The sequence below is a fragment of the Triturus cristatus genome, chromosome 6 (assembly GCF_964204655.1).
Source record: "Triturus cristatus chromosome 6, aTriCri1.1, whole genome shotgun sequence".
In the NCBI taxonomy this organism is placed as follows: Eukaryota; Metazoa; Chordata; class Amphibia; order Caudata; family Salamandridae; genus Triturus; species Triturus cristatus.
The window spans coordinates 1,868,919,419-1,868,938,821 of record NC_140589.1 but is presented as its reverse complement, the minus strand read 5'-3'; the positions used below and the strand labels follow the sequence as shown (position 1 = coordinate 1,868,938,821).

Genomic DNA, 19,403 nt, shown 5'->3' with positions numbered 1-19,403 from the left:
AATTACATAAAATAATTTTTGTAAATACAAACAGATGTGTTCATGGTCTCCTCTCCTTCTGACATCACACTAACCCGTTATTATTGTGATTGTGCATATCATTACCAATATAAAGTAGTATTTTTCCACAGGAACCACTGTTTCTGTTACATATGAATTACCCTGGTTCCTAGTGAGTAGGGTGTCCCTTGTTCTTAACTTGTCCTGTTTTTAGGCCTGGGTCTCCCGCTGAGTCTGCGGTAGGGCGAGTCAGCATGTACTTGAGGGTGCGATCCTTCTTAGGGCGGTTACATGTCATCTTTGGATGTGTCCTGTCGTGTGTACTTTCTCCCCACTGTCTGTTATGCGCGAGCGGAGAGGGCCTCTTCAAGGTCCTGCGGGCTATCTTCCTGCAGCCCATCGGTCATGGAGTCGCGATATTTCTCTATGCCTGCCCGAGGAGGTGGTTGGATCCAGCTAGCCCCCCCCCCCCCCCCCCCCTCCTCCGAATCGCAGCCCAGCCACCTTTGCTGGTGATTCAGCCTGTCTGGCCCAGATACCGTCAGCGCCTATTTGATGCTGTACCGCTGTCTCATGTACTTCGCCAGCCCACCTCTGGGCTATGGGGTGTGCCAGCCACGTTATGTGTTTGGGGCTAGGATTGCGCCATTCTGCCTTGAATGTTGCTGGGAAGGGTGGGGGGTGAGGGGGGCAACTCCGCTGGACCCCAGATGCTTATTGCTGCCTCTCAGGAGTTTCACCAGCGCTCCCTGGAGGCCTCCACTCCTCCTGAGGCATCCCGTCTTGTCTATTGGGCCTGGTTCTAGCCGTCCTCGGCTAGGCCCCTCGAGGCATCCTGTCTGGGGCCGCTAATTCGGTCCCCCGTTGTGGGAATCTAGCCGATCTTACCCAGAATACCCTATACACATGAAATTTTGCTAAAAAATATCACATTTTCCTCATATTTCTGGGTGGGAAAGTTGTGGAATCAACGGACACATATAAATTTCCTACCACCCAGCGTCCCCTCAGGTCCCCAGATAAAACGGTGTCTCACTTGTGTGGGTGGGCCTACTGCCGGGAATGGCCCAAAACTTATTTTGGACACATAAAAATTATCTCACAAAACGACCTGGCTTTGCAAGCCGGACACCTGCATTTTTGGTCCTGGTCTCAACAGCCATCTAGGGAAACCTACCAAACCCAGACATTTCTGAAAACTAGACAACTGGGGAAGTCCAATGATGTGCGGCTTGAGTGGATCATCCCCCAATGTTTTCCTACCCAGAATCCCCAGCAAACTGCAAATTTAGCAAAAACAATTATCATTTTCCTTACATTTTTTTCTGCGATAACCGCGCTGGCATTCATTTTCTACCACCCAGCATTCCCCTTGGTCTCCTGATAAAAAATTATACCTCCCCCTCCCTGGTGTCTAGTGGGTGGCTCCCTGCTTGGGGATCGCCCTCCTGCAGGGATCCCCAATCCATTGGAAACAAGAGATTCTCCTCTTTCCAATGATGTCTCCACAGTTTGCCAATGTGCGCAGGGGGCTGAGATAGCCACAGGAGCATGTAGGTTGTGAAAGGGAAATGAGCTGATTGGCTCATTTCACTTTCAGTGGTATGACTTCAGCGCAATATGCGCGGCAATCGTCAATACACTGGAATTTTTTTTTACCTCAGGCAAGCTCTTCCCCAGCTCCTGAGGCTGAAAAAAAGGAACTCCCTCTGCTGTTTACAGCAGAAGGATTTCTAAATTGTGTACCTTGGACGTAATGGTTACGTCCTTGGCACCGGAGGGTCACAGGCTTGGACAGAACCGTTACGTCCAAGGCACGGAACCGGTTAAAGTCAAATTACTCTGGTTCCAAACGACAGAAAATAAAGGAATTAAATAAAGATCATACAAAATAATTAACAATAGAGTGCTTGTTTTCACCAAAGTGGCAGCCGTGTTAATGATACTGCAGGAGTGAATGTTTATCTCGGTCTCGAAGATGGCATACACATTTACAAGCAGTGAGTGAGGAGTTCATTAAAAGCACTACGGAATCAACAGCTTTTTCCACTTTATGGAATAACAGTCATAAGAGAGATGGCAAAAGGAACATAGGCATTACAAATTACACATTTCCCAAGTCAACAAATAAATCCAAAATTGCACAAATAATTTTATTTTCACGGATCCCAAATCCCCACCTTCCTACATCCCTGCTTTCATTATATTTGGCACAGCAGGAATGGGAATGGTGGTTAAAAGTCTACAAAGACATACATCATTCACAGTTCATATTTAAAAAAAGTGTAAGCATAAAATACATGGTCACAATGAAATATATTTGCACCACCCTTTAACAGAGGTCTGATAGACCTAGCAGCCAGCACAGAGGTAGACTTGTACACATTTTACGGTGCAGTTTTTACACATGATCTCACTCTTGATGCGAGAGAGCTACGATCACAATACTCAGGTTACTGTATGGACAGAAGACGAGCGCTTGTATCTTTATGTTGCAAAGTCATCCTGTGCCCTGGGCACCCCCATTTTGTTTTCTGACTGGTACTGGTGGTAACTGACTGTACCCGAGCTCTGCCTAACCAGGCCCTGGGTCAATGCTATGGTGAAAACACACACATAAATTAGGGTACAATATATATATATATATATATATATATATATATATATATATTAGGGTACACTTATAATTGGCATGACCTACCCTATAAGTCCCTAATACCTAACAGGGCAGAAGGATTTAGGTCCCTAGAATATAATAAGGCATGGCAGTTTAGAGGCCAGCAGCCCTTTTTACACTTGCACGTGTGCGCTGCTGAGAGTCGGAGGTCTTTTTAAAAGCAGCCCTGTGCTGCAGCACTGCTTTTAAATGTAAATTGTGCCAAAACTCGACTTTTTGGTTGTAGGGGCATTTAAAAATTGATCAACTACAATAATTTGGCATAAGTAGTACCACCAGGGTCTCCCCTAGGTGACCCAGAAAGGGGGGGGGGGGTCATGTAATTAAAAGGAGGACCCTTAAAAAAGAGGTTTTTTGCCCTGGGGATAGACAAATTGCACATTGCACTTTACCCATTGTAGTAAAGTGCTTCCCAAAATCGACTTTTGTGCTAAGAACACTGTGGAGTGAGGATCTACACTACTTTTGCATATTCACGACCCTTAAAGTCTCCCCTAGGTACCCCAGGGGTTATGTAGCTATAAGCAGGGTCCTTCTACAATATGTTCTAAATGCTCTGGTGTTGGAGAAATTGCACATTTCATTTTCCCCATTGTAGATACACAGCCACATAGGTTAACATGGCAATTGTTAATTAATGCATAACTATTGGTAGCATCAAAGAAAAATATCATTCAAAGACTTAGGAGAATGGTACTGATAAATCCAACAATATGCTATTGTTGAACACATCCTAAAATATATAGAAAAGAAGTTCTAAGACTCTCTGTTCTGTAAGCCAAAATTCAGCCCTTCCTGTGTTCTCCCCTGACTGGCCAGAGTTAAGAGGATTAGCCAGGCTGCTTTGATGAAGTGATAAGTGGCTCACCCATGGAGAGGCTATCTGTTAGAGAGAGTTCTGAGGGGGGATAGATCAGGCAGAGAAAAACGGGTCCATCTACCCCCACTCCCCAGCCCTCTGGCCAGATGGCAGGCTAAAGGCATGAATTTGCAGATGGTAGGGTGAGGAGAGCTATGGAAATGAGCCATACTGGAGGTTGGTGTAACTAGTTATTGCTCCTCTGCTGCAAGTTCAGCCATTTTGAATTTGGAGAAATAGTGCTTTCTGTGAGAAAGTTATGCAACACTTTGGAGTAAGTGGTCATGTCCTGGGGTGCTGCCCTGCACCTCATTGGACAGGAGCGCTCTCCTGCTTTACCCCAGAGACCACTGAATAAAGTGTGAGAGGTGCAGAGCATCTTAGATCTGCTGCTTGAAACTAAGAGAAGGAGAAGGCTTTCTGAACTGGAAACTTGATTTGCAGCATCAGGCCCTGCATTCTGACTGACTGCACCTGCTGCATTATCTGGAACTACAGCCCTTTGGATGTACATTGCTTCAAAAGGAATACAAAGTGGACTCCCCGCAAGCTACAGGTTAACAGAGCTCATCTGGACCATAACCACTAGAAACCCCCGTGACGCTATCGTCCATCCAGTGGATTTGTAAGGGTTTTGTCAAAGTGGATTGTGGGAACTGAAGTTTCAAACTTACAAGGACCATCTTGGAGATTCAAGACCCTTGGATTATGTTTTGGACACTTTGGAACCCCCAGAGGAATTCAGGAAGAAGTTCCAGAAGTTTGGAGCAACTTTGGAAAAAAGCTCTTGAGGGGGACCAACTCAACCGCGAAACCCAAGGCGGCAACTTTGAACTGTAAGCCGACCTGCCCTGCTGGTTCTTCCCGCTGAAAAGCTGCAGAAGTCAGATTTCAAGAGTTTGACCGGGAGCTCCCTGGAAAGCAAGCCAGGGAACCCTCACCGATTCTGGACTGATGAGGAACATCAAAGAACCCCAGCAGAAAATGCTCCAGAAACATTTCTAAGTCTGAAGGTAAAATTTCGACTGAGGCCTACCGCAAGGGGTATCCGAACAGGGCTCCATCGCGGTTGACCTGAAAATTTGACTTTGTCCCGGTCAAGCGCGACCAGATGTACCAATGTGGCACTGTAGATTCCTAAGTGCTATATAGTGCTAAATCTTCAAAAAATCATCTCTTTGGTGCCCTACATTGGATTTGTGTCCGTTTGGTGTCATTTTGAGAAAGATACAAATATTTCCTATTTTCAGAAATGGGTGTGAGGTATTTATTGTGTCTTGTGTCTTAATTATTTACTGAATTGGTGTTTTTAAATGCTTTATATACCGGACTCTTAAATTAATCTAGCCAGCTCACAGACAAGCTACCAAGGGTTAAGCAGGGGAATAATTTACTGAGACCTATTCTGAGCCCTAGACTGTTAGTGGCCTTATTGGCAGTGGTAGTAGCATATTTATCACTACTACTAACCCACTTTCGAAACTTTAAAAAAACCGTCTCTAGACATTACAATTCGTTAGAATGATCCATTCTCCAAATAGTTAAGATCAATATCACCACGGACATGAGTTAAAGATTTGCTTCACTTATAAGTCCAGTAACAAGGGTATTGTTTCACTGGTAGGATGTTAGGAACAGTTGAACCAAAACCTGAGCTTTCGTCTCTCATTGGTTTGATGTTTAACAACTTTGCTTTAAAGAGAAGGAATAGATGTCCATGTCTCTTACTGGATATGAGGATTACACAGTATGTACTCTGGAACACACTCACCTTCATTTATTAGTTTGGATAAAAAGACACCAGGGAACGGTGCAGGGTCTACTTCTCTTACTGGTGAGGCTGATAAGACCCTATAGATGCCAGAGCAGGACCTACCGCACTTATTGGTTGAGACAAGACACCATGGGTCCCGGAGAAGGGTAAACTTCTGTTTGTTAGTTAGACTAGGACTCCAATGATCTCTGGGGAAAGATCCACTGCTCTTAACACTGAAGACTTCTCTTTTAAAGATTGGGCTAAGACACCATGAACCCCTGAAGCAGGGTCTAATGGTCTCATTGGTTATGGTAATGCACCATCCTTTGTAGTAGGAGTAATAGACTGCAGCGGAATCTATTTTCTTACTGAAAAGGATGACAGAATCAGACAATTGATCTTATTGGATAGCTGTGTAGATAGGAACCATGGGTGCAGCAACAAGGTCAATGTTTATCGCTGATCCGTGGGAAAAGTGACATGGATTAAAGGACGGATTGGGATTCAATGTGGGTATCCGGGACAATGTAATTTTGATCAAATTCAATCACAGATGCAGTCAATCTAACAAATATATCACTGGTTAAGATGGGAGGCCCAATACATTTTGAGAAGGAACTGTTTTGATTGATGGCCTCATTGAGAAACAAATTAACCCAAGCAGGAAGGCTTTACTTTAAACTGAATATTTTTTTGTTTTTTTGTTAATAGAGACTGTGTGATAAAAGGGATTCTTCAGGAAAATGCACAAGTCATGAGACAGTTCCTGTGCCTTTGTACAGGCCCATGTGCATGTCTGATGAGGTCACAGGAGGAACTGTAGGTTAGAGGGACAAGTCTCTCCCTCTTATCATTAATTAGTCATGTTACAAAGATCTTTAAAAATAGCATCACACCAATATACACAAGGACACAGAGAACACACAATGTACAAGGATTTGATACATACTATAGAATGTGCAAAAATGAGTTATTCTATGGCACCTTGCTGCCCAAAAGGATGGTTTTTGGATGATCGAAATTAACAAAATGTAAAATATGTACATGTGAGTGGAAGAGGTAGAAGAGAATGTGGACGTATCGCCAAGACAAAGCTAGATGGCAAGGGCTGGGAACAAAAGGAAATTGTAAAGAGAAGAGTAACACAGGCTGGTATGCATTGTCCCAAAGTCTGCTTCGTGCCACAACATTGCCACAGATATGAAACACAAAGTTGCGGCACTGCAGCACTGAACAAACCATGAATAAGCTGTATGAGGACTCAGTTTGTGAATGCATGGGAGTTTGGAGAACTCGGAAAAGCACCTCTACTAAGAGGTAGTTAAGAAAGGAGCACAATGCAATGTCTAATGTGCAAGCAAAAGGTCACACTTGATGTTATGACAAAGGTGCATAAAGGTCTGTGGACCTATGATGGCCGAACTTTGTTTACATTTGCTGGCAGCATTCCCACTCCAAGTAGAGGCTCTCAGACCCCTTCTACACATTGTCAATGCGTCCCAAAGCCAAGGAAAATTCCCAGACACCCTTAAGACTGGTTAGATCTTGCTCCCCCTAAAGAGACCATCCATGGATCCAGCTGGCTTCACCACCTTCTGCACTATTACCCGCATTCCATTCATAGGAAGAATAATTAGGAAAGGAGTTGCCATCCAGCAAGAATAGTCTTCTACATGACTATCAACCAGGCTTCAGACCACGCTAAAGTACTGAGAAATTCACACTTTTATGTAGTCCAAGATGCCTTCCACCACAAAGACAGGAGTGACCCTGCCTCCTGTTCCTGCTTGACCTCTCAGCAGCCTTTCGCACAGTTGACCATCAACCACTGATCAATACCCTGAATACATGCACGGGATTGTAGGCACTATCTTGAAATGGTTCACATCTTACCTCACCAACTGGTGTCAGCATGTGCAAATAAGACCCACAAGATCAGGGACAGTCCCCACCTCCTGTGGATCACTTCAGGACTCTATCCTTTTCCCCAGCGTCTTCAACCTCTACACAAAACATTTTCAAATATTTATTACAGCTAGTAGCACAAAGAACCATCAACATGCAGGGGATGCCAGACGCTACCAATGAAATCTATCCTCACCTAATGATATACAGAGGCATGGATCTCTCATCCATGAAATACCTTACAAAGAAGCGCAAAATAGCTTGGATCCACCTCTCCCTCTTGGAGAAAATTAAACCATTTCTTAATGAGGCCCCCTGAACAATCATACAAACCTCAGTCCTCACTTATTCTGATGCAGTCAACACCCCCGCTCAGGGGTCTTCCCAATACCACCTTAGCACCTCTGATCGTTATCTTAAACACCGTGGCACGGTTCATCAAGGGCTAAAAAGAAATTCAAACACATCACCCCAATGTTAAAAGACGTACACTGGCGTCTCTTTCCAGCCTGGATCATCTTCAAGCCCAGCTGCATCACTTATAAAGCACTCAACAAGGCCGAACAAAGAAACTAGACCCCTGCAAGAAGGTAAAAAACAGAACCTAAGCCTTCTCTGTTTATGATCCAAGGATCTGAACAGCTTCCCTAGTGACATCAGATCTGCACCAACTCTCCGACAATTCAGAAAGAAGCTGAAGACAAACTTCTTTAAGGAACACTTCCAATGACCAGACAGTATTGTGCTGCTCTACATGCTGAGACTTCCACAGCACAGAAGACTTTGCATGAATTAAGTTATAAAGCCAAAAGACATCATCTCGGCTATCCAATGCAGAAGTGTTGATATCAATTGTAAAGCAGTTGCAGATGAGCCCGATTGTTGTATGACATGTATAATACCAAAATCCAATAAAAAGGTTTTGCAAAAAAAAATAAAAGCCAACAGACATCTTGTATTAGTGTCAGTTCAGAGTCACAGCATGTTCTGGATTTGTTCCAGTATTTAGATAACGTTTCAGGACTGTGTCATTATTTTTCTTTCATTTCAAGAAGGTCTCCTATTTGTAGTCTAATTTGTGTACATGTACATTTACACTGGAAAAAATAAACAAGAAAACACTAAGAAATGGGCTGTATAATAAGGTGCACAGAGATCATGAAGACACCTGCCTAGGTGGAAGTGGAGAGTGTGAACAGGGAAAAAAAGTGAGAAGCACCGAGAGGGGCTGCTATCTGCAGTCAGGCCTGACATAAAACAAGAATTCATAGAAAGAGGGAGGACATTCTAACCCTGGGAACATACTAGTTTGACGATTCTATTGCCATGGATAAGCTGAACTGGCTCACTTCATGGAATGTCAAACCCGAGGTGCCATCTCCAATGGCAGCCACTGTGAAGACAAGAAGCTAGTCAGACTGCAGGGGGTGAGACCTGAAGACTGGGAGATGGAGGCGAGAAAGGGACCAAGAGAGACACAGGTGTGGATGAGTTTTTAAAAACAGAAAAAAGGTAGCTCATTAACTGGAGCATTATATTCACAAGAGTATGAAAGGCAGCAAGGTATGGAAAATTCAAGGCGCAAGCCGCTCATATATCCAGCATCCCTCCCCCTGGTGCGCCAGTGGTCCCGGGGAAGCCTCCCCACGTCGGAAGACTATGCGGTCATGTAAGCGGTTTGTTTGCCCTTGCCAGAACTCCATCACATTTGGTTTAAGCAGATAACCGCCCCTGCGAAGCAAAAGATGAACAGTTAACAGATGTCGCTGCCGCACCTGCCCACATTATGCTGCTTGACTCCTGACGTCTCACTCCTAGCATCATTTCTTCAAAGTGAAAATTATTTTTGGCTTTCCTCGTTTCTACAAAATTCTGTTGTAATTGCAGTGTAATGAGCAATCAGTTGTAGTATGGTTAGAGGTATTTAGATCCCTTACATAAAATAAAACAAGCATATCCTCATAAACTGAAATCACTATGAGACAAAGAAGCACGGCTGCTGCATTTTCCATAAACTTCAAACAGTCCACGCCCCACAGGGAAAATGCTCTGAGGTACAAATCAATGACACAGGGAATGAAACAGTGAGGAAAGGCAGGACTTAGGAAAAAAGAAAGTGAGTGAGCGAGAACAAGATAAAGTGAGCTAAAGATATAGAGTGCAAGAGAAGACAAGAAAAGTGAGAGAGGGGCAGAAAAAGAAAAGGGAGAGAGAGAAAGAGAGGTACAGATACTAATTCTGCAACGTTGAAAAGGAGAGACAATATAGCAATTTTTTTTTAGGAACAGCTACATAGAAAACGATACCAGCAAAAATCTAAGACAGGACCCGGTTGTTTGGGGGGCTAGATGATTAAAAGATGTTAAGGCCACACCTAATCAACCCGACTTAAAGGTTCCAATCGCGCAATGTGAAGGAATATAAGGACAGAAACCGGGGCAGCCAACACTATATGAAACGTACACTATTCCTATGCAGGTTCTAAAAAACGACATGCCTGCACAGAGCTGGAGCTAGGATGAAGTTGCTGTAGAAATATCTACAACCTCAAAGTTCTTGAGGATTGAGATTGTTGGTTTCCCCCCACCCCCCTCTCTAAAGATGGGTCCAAAACCACTGCCACAATGCCCAGTTTCCCATAACAGGTGCAGCAGCTGGAGATGGGGCATGAATTAAATTAGTCACACACCCCTTCTCAAGCAACAAGTCATTGGGGACCCCCCCTAGCACTGACTGGAAATCCGCAAACTCACCAGTAATCCGGCATTGGGACGTCTTTGTCACGGTACAGCTCCTCCAGCTCTGCATTTCTCTTGGTCAAATACTGTCAAGAAAACAGACATGGTCATACAACGGGACAACTGCACCCTGCACCTTGGAAGGGTTATGGTGACAGTGATTCATGTTGAAGGGTTATACTTGGAGGTCTCAGCCGGTCCTGTAGCGGACTGGATTGAAAGAACATAACCTGCAACATCATATGGTAGCTTAGCCTCCACAATGACTGCTAGGTAGCTGAGGAACAGGAAGGTAAGTAGTTTGCATTAGATTAACCAGTGTGAATCCATCGTGGGCTGCTTGGTACAGTGAAGATCTCTTGTCCTTATCGCTTCTCCAGTATGCGCTTCTACCCTATCCACATGTCCCATCGCTGGAACACAATCCAAAATCCTAGCAGCAAGGAGGCAAACCCTTTATCTTGTACCCATAAAACCAAGCTCCAGGACACACCGTTTTAGAAGGCAAGTAAAGAAACTGGAGGAGGGTTGTACAAGAGTCCTGGCTGGCAGCTCACTGCTCCCTACCTGTGGCTTCTTACCTCGCGGTCTGGGATCACAGTGCTCTGTCGGCTGACTGCAGCTCCGATCTGACTCTCCTTGGGCCGGGAGTGGAAGTACTTCTCAGACTCAGCACGGGACATTCTCTGGACAGAGCCCTCAATGCGTACCTATGGCACAAGAGAAGAGTTAACGTGGTTTACTTTGCCTGTAGCATCACAAAGAAACTTACTTCAGTGATCGCCCAAAAACCACGAAAAGCCGAAACATATTAGAAGGCATAAAGTCTCGCGTAAAGTCTCGCGTACAAGACGGATGTACTTAGAGGGAGCAGGTTGGCAATTGGATAACATGACGAAAGCTTCCTGTAAGTAACATAATCCCACTGTAGAACAAGCAGAAACCTCTGAACAAAACAGAACTGTCCTAACTGCTGCTGTGATTGGCTCTATTTGCGAACTTAACTTTATGCAGCACATGCACTAACTTAGAGAAACTCAGAGATAAATGTATGCGTTTTAGACCGTCACAATGCAAAATACTGTCGCACAACTCTGCTCAAACCCAGCACAACCGCTGATGGGCACGAGGACCCCAAACATCATCACTTGCCGACAATAATATACAGTAAATAGTGCACCACCGTCACCATGGTGTCTGGTGACACCTAACCTAAGAGTGACAGCTGGCATACTAGTGTTTCCCAGAGACTTATTTTAAGTGCAGGAGCCACAAGTTAGACAATGTTAGAATTTTAAAACAAAGAGAAAAAGCCTTTCCATGCTGTAAGGATTAAAGCCTCTAACACACTCTGCAACTGTGACACCCCCACCGTTGTTTTAAAACTCTCTCTGCAAGTTCCCTTATCTTTTTGCTCTTTGGCCATAAAGTACAAACTACAAATAAGTGGCCTTCAGGGACCCTCTTTGGAGTGCCCAGAAGTAGGAGGTGTAGGAAAGTGGCTCTGTATATACTGTTCTCAAATAGGTACAGTGTGTACAGAGCCCACAGTCCCCAGAGGTTTGGCAGAGGTTAAAGTTAGCTATAACCCTACTCTCTAAAGTGGTAGCTTGGTCGAGCAGTAAGGCAGTATCAGAGGACAGTGTAAAGCATTTGTTGTACACACTCAGTCAGCAAGTGGTCTCACACACTCAAGAACTGAACTCTAGGCCAATGGTTTGTATGTAAAAATATATGGTTGTTTTATTTTACAACCAACAATAGGTATCAAAATATACTTTCTCAGAATGAGATGCTTTAGTTAAATACTTTCGATAGGCAATAGACTTTTGAATACAGTAGATACAGTTGTTGCAATAGGCAACACAATTCAAACACAATTATAACATTGAACTCAATGGGAATTTCTAAATAAATGCAATTAATTACATTTTAGATTACTTTTCTAACCACAGGACTGTATCCTAGATTCAGTCCTGGGACATTTCCTGGAAACAGGTAAGTAAATGTGTTTTGGTTAAAGGTATGATTTTTAAGGAATATTATTGTATTTCAAAAGTTGACACTTTAAAACTTTTTCACATAGAATCACCAATGTTATCCTATGGGAGGAAATTCCCTTAGCAGGTAAGTAGGGTTATCGTTACTTTTTCTTACTCAGTGCTGGATCCTGGATTCAGCCCTGGTGCATCTCCTGTAAACAGTTGAAAGAAATAGTTTTGTTATACAGGCGATTTTTAAGGAATATTTGTTTGTTTCAGAAATCGACACTTAGAAGAATTTCTGGTAAAAACCAGGCAATGTTATCCCATAGAGGAAAATCAAGTTATTAGGTAAGTATGGTTGTAATTACTTTTTAGGGTCAGAGCTGGGCACCAAGATCCAGCACTGGGATCTCTACTGATAACAGGTGAGTAATTTCGTTTTCGTTGCTCGGCTGATTTTTAGTGAATATTTTAACGTTTCAAAACTCGACACTTGAAAGAATTTCCAAGTGTAAACAGTCAATGTTACCCTATGGAGGAAAAGGGAGTTATCGGCTTTTGGGTAAGTACTCGACTGGCAGAGTTCTGGTTCTGGGTATAGACTCAGGGGTCTCCCAGGGTCAGGTAGGTACAGGTATTACACCCTCAGCGGCACGAAGCAGCCGGGTGCAGAGAGTTAGGCCCAATGTAGCTCGGGGACGAAGCTTCTTCAGGTGCGACCACCACTTCGAGAGGTAAGTTGGGAAGATGTAGGGTAGGTAGGCACCGAGGAGCTGGGCACAGGGGGCCGCAGGGCGCCGGGGTGTCTTTTCGCGTCGGGAAATCTTCCCCTCAGCTGGTCGCGGTTGGAGGGGTCCCTGGTTCTGAGGCTGCAGGCGTCGTCCGGAGCGTCGAGGTGGGTCCTTGGGTGCTGGATTCTGGGTCACAGTCGCCGGGGGACATCCTCGTCGTCTTTGTCCGCTCCGGCACAGACCAGGCTTGGCGGGTGCAGAGTGTGCAGGAGTAGCTGTTCCTGGTTGGCACCAGGGGCTTGTTACTTGCTTTGAGCAGAACCACTGCTCGTGGGAGTCCCAGTCTTTTTAGAGTCACAAGGCAGTCAGGTCCTCCAGGGTTTTTGAGGTTGCTGACCACTGGAGACGCCTGGTTTTAGCAGGTTCGAGGGTCGAAAGGTCAGTAGGGCTGGGGCCAAATCAGTTGGTGTCTTTCTCTTGTTAGCAGCTGCATGGCAGGTCATCTTTCTTCTTGTTCTTCTTGCTTGGTTCGGATTCAGGATCTGAGAAAGGAAGGTTCAGGGTGCCCCTAAATACTAAATTTAGGGGCGTTACAGGTAAGTAAAGGGCAGGGACCAATGGGTCCCTTCTCTAGGGTGGGTACACCCCCTATCCTGCCACTCTCCGGTGGGAGGGGGGGCAGGACCCTAATCCTGATTGGGCAGGGCTCCTCATCCTCAAGATGGCAAGAGCCCGGAGTTGTGCTTCACCTCGCCTCCCCCACCTGTGGGGTGGGGTTGGCAGAGGCTGGCACACCCCCTTTCCTCATTTGGGCTTTCCCGCCGGTCTTCCCGCCAGAGTGGGGGTCAGAACCGGTGGGGGCCAGTTGCTGAGTACAGCAAATGGCCTGGAGGAGCTCACAAAGGCGGCATGCCTTTGAAGCTCCCCCTGCCCATCCCCGGGGAGGAGACCTAGCACCTCGCCCAGGATGTGCATTGTTGCAGGCCCAGCAGAGCGGATGGCTCTCTACCCAGGGGTCCAGCAACATGTCTGCTGTGTGGCAGCCCAGGCAGCCTCTCAGCCAGGACGTGGATTGTAGGTTAGGTTTAGGGGGCAACTCTAAGTTGCCCTCTGTCGTGCATCTTACATTAAATCCCACACTGGCATCAGTGTGGGTTTAATGTGCTGAGAAGTGTAGCCATCATGGTGCTGTGGAGTTCGTGATGACGACCTCCCAGCACCATATACTCTTAATGGCAGCACTGCACTTACAGTGCCCAGGAATTGACCTGGGTACTGTAGGGGTACATGGCTCATGCACCTGTACCCACACCACTGGCATAGGGCACCCAGCTAGAGGGGTGACTGAGGTATGCCAAGGCAGTGTGTGTTGTGGGCATGGCACACAGGGATGTGTGCCATTTCGACTCTCTGTTTAGTCAGGGTACAGGGCCTCTAAGGGTGGCACAATAAGTGCTGCAGCCCTTAGGGGTCTTCTCTGGTCACAGGGCCCTGGGTACCTAGGGTACCATTTACCAGGGACTGACATATGGCCAGAGATGCCAATTGGGTTTAGGCTGTTAGGCAGTTTTAGGGAAGGAACACAGGCCCTGGGCACCTGATTGGCAGGGGCCCAGGGCACACCAAGTCAAAGAGCATCAGTAGTCTGGCAACAAAAAAAGAAAAGGGGGGGGGGTTTACTGCAACAGAAACCCACTTTCTTACAGGAAGCACTCCTTTGGTCTCCGCACCTAGAGACCAAATTGATAGCCACCCCTGCCCCCCCCACTCACCAGTCCTGCACCGGTCTTGACAGGGTATTTTATTCCTTTCGGGTTGTACTAGCTGGAGCCTAGGGAGATACCTACTGACCTCCATTTGTATATTAAATACAAATTCAATATCCAGTGGCAGATAAAGAGCTGTTGCGTTTGTTTGTAGATTTAATTTTTTTGTGAATATTATATGCATTAGATGTGAATGAACATTACATCAAAACGCATGTTCGCTAATTGCTGTTGCGGCTCCTGTTGTTCAAGCAGCTCGTAGCACATATTGATGAAATTGGCAGGAGCTGATCTGTAAGTTTGCAAGCATGATGATGGTGGATAGATGCAGCCAACAGTAGAAACAAGCAGTGGCATAGCCAATAGGTCTCGCCTTTAGGACCTTATAAGCATTTAGCGATGCAGCAGATTCCCTTCCACACCTTCCTGTTATGTATAAGCACAGCCGCAAGTCTGCCACAAAATAGTTGAATAGATCATCACTCCTAACTTCGCATGCTTTGTCAATGTATTTTAGCAACCAAATTATTTTTCTCATAAATACCTGTGTCTGTCCCAGCACATGTTGTCACCTCCTGCGAACAGCCATTCATTAAAAGGGATTAGCCCCGGCCTGCACTTTGATGTTAAAGCGAATACTCTTTGTTCCTAGAGGCCACATTTAAAGAAAAGCCTTTGGTGGCACATGGTGGTGGTATGGGGCAGAAAAATAGAGGTGGGGGTCGCACATACAAATATTTGTACACTGTGAGAAGTAGCACTACGAGGAATAAATGGCGAGTTAAGATGGTGTTGCAATTAAACCATTGCTACACAAAAGTCAAAGTAAACCGATTTACAGAAGGAATTGAAGAACAAGGTACACACTAAAAACAGGAAATTGATCACCCCACCTAGCTTAATAGAGGAGGAACAGCATAACCAAACTGTGCACACGAGGTTCACACCACTTCCTGCATACAAACAATCCACCACTGTGGGAGTTATCAATCCACGGCTACAGGGCAGATTTTGTTTCAAACAAAGAAAAGGCTCTTACAAAAAAAACACTGACAAAAATGTATTAACTTTAAAGAGCAGTTTAGCTAATAGAGGTCACTTAAGTCAAGCCCACTGATGTATAAGTGGTAAACACAAGTACAATAACAGAGAATATGAAAAATCCATTTAAAAAGCAGAAATCGAAGCTAAAGAATGGAAGCATTAAGCGTACATAGTAAACTGTTGTAGTAGGTGAATGCACAACAAGGCACAACTATTAAAACTGGACTGTACACAACGGAAAGACGGTCACAGATTGGGGCGTCCTCCAATATGTTACCACCACCAACAGAGATAACTACATTTGCCATATGTGCTTTTAAGATCGAAAAAATATTTTTGCTTTTAGCCAATTTGCTTTTGATTGACGAAAATGCAGCTTTTACCAAAAATAAAGTACTGCAAAAACCAAACGCCCCCAGAAACCTCTCTGCCTGCCCATGTCTCAATAGGAAATAGTCTAGCTCAATAGTGTGTGGAGCGTAACTGTAGCACACAAACACATACTATGAAACATCGACACTTGCCTAAGGCAGGAATATGGCACATCGAGTGTTGCATCACCCACAAATAAAAGCAACACGAAATACAGCCGAAAGGGGCACTAGTGTACTTTTACACCATTTTCGCGAGGATCTGGGATAATAACAAAAAAAAAACAATTTTAGAAGGCAAAAGCATCAGTTCACTCCATGACCTTACACATGCGGCAGCCCGTTACTTTTTTGTAGTTTTCCTAGAACATCAAAGTAGAAAGGGGATAGAATATTATCACTCAAACGCGATATCGTATTATAAGGAATTCAAGAATAGGATTCAACAAAAGTACTTAAGTCCAAGGAAATAAAATGACGCACACATGTTCATTTTGCAACTCCAGATACCTAATGCTACGCCTAGAAAAACGTAATCTTGGGTACGAGAAACACTTGGTAATTAAATGTCTGAGAGACGCACAAGAACAGAACTTCGAGTAGGAGTAAGCTTTTGAGGTACATAAGGCATGCGCACCTCGGCCAGCGTTTCATACCACGTGCAACAACTTGTCTGTCTCATGAGTATTCCCAATAGCCAGCCAATAATCAAAGACTCGCAAATACGTATCGCTTGGTAATTTTGAACAAACAAGCCGCACCTTCCGCTACACGATCTGAAATGTCACAAAAGAAGGCTCACAAGGTACAACACTAACCTTCCACAAGCTAAGGGCTTTGAGTTGGCCAGGTAGTAAAAATCAGGTGGCGAGACGGGTCCTATCGGGTTCTCCATTTTAATGCTCACCCTCAGGGTGAAACAAGCATTGGCATAGCCAATAGGTCTCGCCTTTGGGACATTATAAGTGTTTAGCCATGCAACAGTTAATGTTGTTGCAGTAAGGATATTGTGCTGCATAACTAAATACTTATAAGGTCCCAAAGGCGAGACCTATTGGCTATGCCAATGCTTGTTTACAGTGGTCTCCAGATCAGACACCGTCCTGGAGGGTCCAGGGTGCAGGCAACGGGCGCCAGCGCTCTTAACATCTGACTGACGCACTATATTGTTGCCACTCATTCGCCTCAGTTGTCGCGTATTTTACCCAACTTACTTTGGTGTAAGCACCCGGTTTCAGCTGTAAACAGAAAGCGACTGGAGTGTTTTTGTAACACCCGGCTCGTGTTTTTTTCTTAGTGTGAACCGTTTAAAAGTTCGCCCTTGAAACGCTCCAGCAGTCGCGGCTCGCAATACTCGGTGGGCGCCGGGGGAGTTTTAAAATAAAATAACTTACCTGTCCGCATCACCTCTGCTCCGGGGTCCCGTTGGCGCCTACATGAACAGCCGTGTCACTGCTGGCAACCTCTCTCAGCCAATCAGCGCCAGTATTGGCTTAGAAGGGCTGCTCCCCGCTCGCCTGCCCATCAGGAGACTGAGGTTTGAGCCTTTGCCCAACCCTGGCTCTCCTAATGCGCAGCCGCAGCCTGAGCAGACACTAGTGCGCATGACTGGGCTGGTCGGAAAAATTCGCCGACCTTCACCAGTCATGCGCACTTACTTGTGCATTGTGCTGCTGCCTGCCCCAGGCCTGACAATGCATGTCAGTCAACATGAAGCCGGACCGCCCACCCCCTTCAGACTCTGAAGGGGGTGGGCGGTCCGACGTCATGCTGACTGACATGATTGTCAATTCTCCCTCGTGTCTCTAAACTTAAGTAAACTGAGAGTTTACTTAAGTTCAGAGAGGCCGAGGGAGCTGCAGGCGTGGGCGGCTTGTGGGGCAACGCCCCAGCGCCCTACTGGACGCACCACCAGGATGTGCGAAGCGTCGAAATCTGGAGGAAGGCCCCTTTCTACAGCATCGTTCTACTTCTTGTTCACATCCCTTACAATATATCATATATTTCATAGCTGCCTATGTCTGCCATAAGGTCCTTCTTTCAGATGACGTCACATCCGGTACTTGAAGCAGCGGAGAGGGGTGAGAATAAAATACAGGCGGTATTCAGGTAGACAAGTTCCCAAAGCTAAACGGATACGCAGAACAGAGCATATGGGTAAACAAGCGTCCGCATACAAGCATCTCCGGGAAAAAGACTAATACCTCCACGTGCTCGTTTGAAGACCCGATAAAGGGAGGAGCTTTCATGAATACCGCCTCGTATAGCCGAACAAACCACCTTTAGCCAAAACAGGCTAAACTCTTATTCTTCTAGGACGACGCCATGAGACACTCATGGACGCTGTGTCGCTCATGTGAGTTTAATTTGAGGCATCAAAAGCGGACATTAACTAGATTTGGTTCTGTGTGATTCCTCTATGACATTTCCTGTATGGAAGCCTAAATGGGGATTAGAAAAATAAATGCAATGATTTTAGTTAATGATGCAAAAAAAAATTGGTTTGCAATCGAAGCGCCTAGACGCCATTGAAGTGGAATGAGCTACACACAGAGACACATACCGACCAGTTCAAAGTGCTGCGGGCTCGAACGAACTTTAAGAAGCACAGTGACGGCCAAAGGCTTTGGGATTTCCTAATTTCACTCGTTTAAACCTCCCTTAAAAACCAGTGATCCATAACTGTCTTCCGCGGCTCGAATCCAGCTATCCAGGGAGTCACACTGCACCGTTAACTGCAAAAGCACAAGATCAAACAAACAAACCGTAACTTTAAGACATCTGGTATCCACGACGCGAGCCCGAAACACCCAGTCCCGGCAAGTGAAATGCGAAGAACGAGAACACCCTCAGAAGCACAGCTCTTCCACACCCAGTGTCAACTTCCGGCCGTGCACGGGGGTGATTGCAGTGATATGTTTTATTTTGTGATTAGCTGTTATCATCTCCACCCGGAGCCTCGCCTCGGATCCTAGGACAGCAGAGCACCTGCGCGGAGCACACAACACGCCGCTGCGGCGGGCTATAAATCTGTCTGCAGTGCTTATCTGGACAGGATCTGGCCACTCACAAATCACCGTGCAGAGATACCAAGTGCAAAAGCACCCGCGGTTACATGCAAGAGGGCTGCTTATACCACCCGGAGGTCTGCCCACCGACAAATCACTGCACACACACACCAAATATCAACCGGTGCATAAATAAACATCCATTGCTAAACACAAACATCACTACCCATACCCACCCGAAGTCCGGCCACAAACAGATCACTGCACACATATACCCAAATATCACTAGGTGCATAAATTAACATCCAGTGCTTCATTAAAACACAACACCTTTTACATGAACCCACCACGAAATCTGGACACTGACAAATCACTATACGGATGCACCAGTCCCCAGCTCGGCAGCATACCAAAACGCCCAGTAGCCAGTCCGGCCCTGCGGATGCCCCAAACATCGCCACGTACATAAATACATATCTAGTACTGGATAAAACAGGGCACTATTTACACACCGAAATCTGACCACCGACAGATCACTGCACAGAAACACCAAACACCCCACG

General features: G+C 45.5%; 1 protein-coding gene across 3 annotated transcripts in view; it reads right to left on the bottom strand.

The window, feature by feature from the left end:
• Positions 1-19,403, bottom strand: part of PNPO (pyridoxamine 5'-phosphate oxidase) — a 93,789-nt gene that overhangs the window by 29,470 nt on the left and 44,916 nt on the right. For 2 of the 3 annotated variants that reach the window (XM_085613374.1, XM_085613375.1), the window contains exons 5-6: positions 10,517-10,645; positions 9,951-10,021 (exon numbers count right to left, since the gene is read on the bottom strand). In XM_085613374.1, coding sequence (XP_085469500.1) covers positions 9,951-10,021; positions 10,517-10,645 — 200 coding nt within the window. Of the gene's footprint in view, positions 1-5,789; positions 8,929-9,950; positions 10,022-10,516; positions 10,646-19,403 lie in introns of those variants that run through there. The other variant, XM_085613373.1, reaches the window with a different exon arrangement.